General features: G+C 53.7%; 1 protein-coding gene across 1 annotated transcript in view; it reads right to left on the bottom strand.

Moving 5' to 3' along the window:
• Window positions 1-602: 602 nt before the first annotated feature.
• ENH_00027110 (Coatomer subunit beta, related) overlaps window positions 603-1025 on the bottom strand; it is a gene marked incomplete at both ends in the record, with an annotated part of 2922 nt that continues 2499 nt past the window's right edge. Inside the window, one exon of the mRNA XM_013579931.1 lies at window positions 603-887. Within this exon, the coding sequence (XP_013435385.1) occupies window positions 603-887 (285 nt within the window). The remainder of the gene's footprint in view (window positions 888-1025) is intronic.

Raw genomic sequence — 1025 nt, 5'->3', positions numbered from 1 at the left:
GGCAGCAGCAGCAGCAGCAGCAGCAGCAGCAGCAGCAGCAGCAGCAGCAGCAGCAGCAGCAGCAGCAGCAAAGGCAGCAGCAGCAAAAGCGGTGAAAAAGCAGACGTAGCAAGAGCAGCAGCAAAAGCAGCAGCAAAAACAGCAGCAGCGAGATTGCAGTTTGGGGGGTTTATGAGGGTTTAGAAGGTTTGTGAGGGTTTGTGAGGGTTTAGAGAGATGCTTAAGGGTTTATAATGGTTTACAGAACCCTATTAGGGTTTACTAGGGTTTACGAGGGTTTAGAAGGGTTTATTAGGGTTTACGGGGTTTTGAACAGCTCAATTAGGGTTTACACGGGTTTATTAGGGTTTATATGAAGGTCTAGCGCAATGCTAGGGTTTAGGGTTTAGGGTTTAGGGTTTATCGGGGTTTAAAAGGGTTTGCTAGGGTTTGCACTGAGCCTTCGATCAAAGCTTGAAAAAGGTGCGGCCTAGGGTTTGGATTCTTAGGGTTTAGAGTTAGGGTTTAGAGTTAGGGTTTGGGGCTAGGGTTTAGAATTAGGTTTAGGGTTTAGCGCTAGGGTTTAGGGTTAGGGTTTGGGATTAGGGTTTAGGGTTTAGGGTTTAGGTACCCCTCATGAGGTCCACAACGAAGTCTCCGAGAGGGTTTTGTTTGTTGGCTGCTGCTGCTGCTGCAGCAGCAGCAGCAGCACACTCTTTGAGTTTGTCCAGCACTATGAGTTTAATGTTGTTTTCAGTTTGCTGCAGCAGCAGCAGCAGCAGCGCTGCTGCTGCTGCTCGCAGCCGCTGCGCGTTGGGCGACAGCAGCAAAATGCATGCAGCGCCTTCGTAGGCAACAGCAGGGGGGGCCACCCGCAGCAGCGAGGTCACCAGCCGCAGCAGCAGCGGCTGAGCAGCAGCAGCAGCAGCAGCAGCAGCAGCAGCAGCAGCAGCAGCAGCAGCAGCAGCAGCAGCAGGGGGGGCGCAGCGGGGTGAGAGCGCGAAAACGCAGCGGCAGCTGCTGCAGCAGCAGCCCACGCGGTGAAG

Source organism: Eimeria necatrix, genomic scaffold, assembly GCF_000499385.1.
Source record: "Eimeria necatrix Houghton genomic scaffold, Enh_scaff2019, whole genome shotgun sequence".
NCBI lineage: Eukaryota > Apicomplexa > Conoidasida > Eucoccidiorida > Eimeriidae > Eimeria > Eimeria necatrix.
This window is presented reverse-complemented; position numbering and strand designations above follow the sequence as displayed.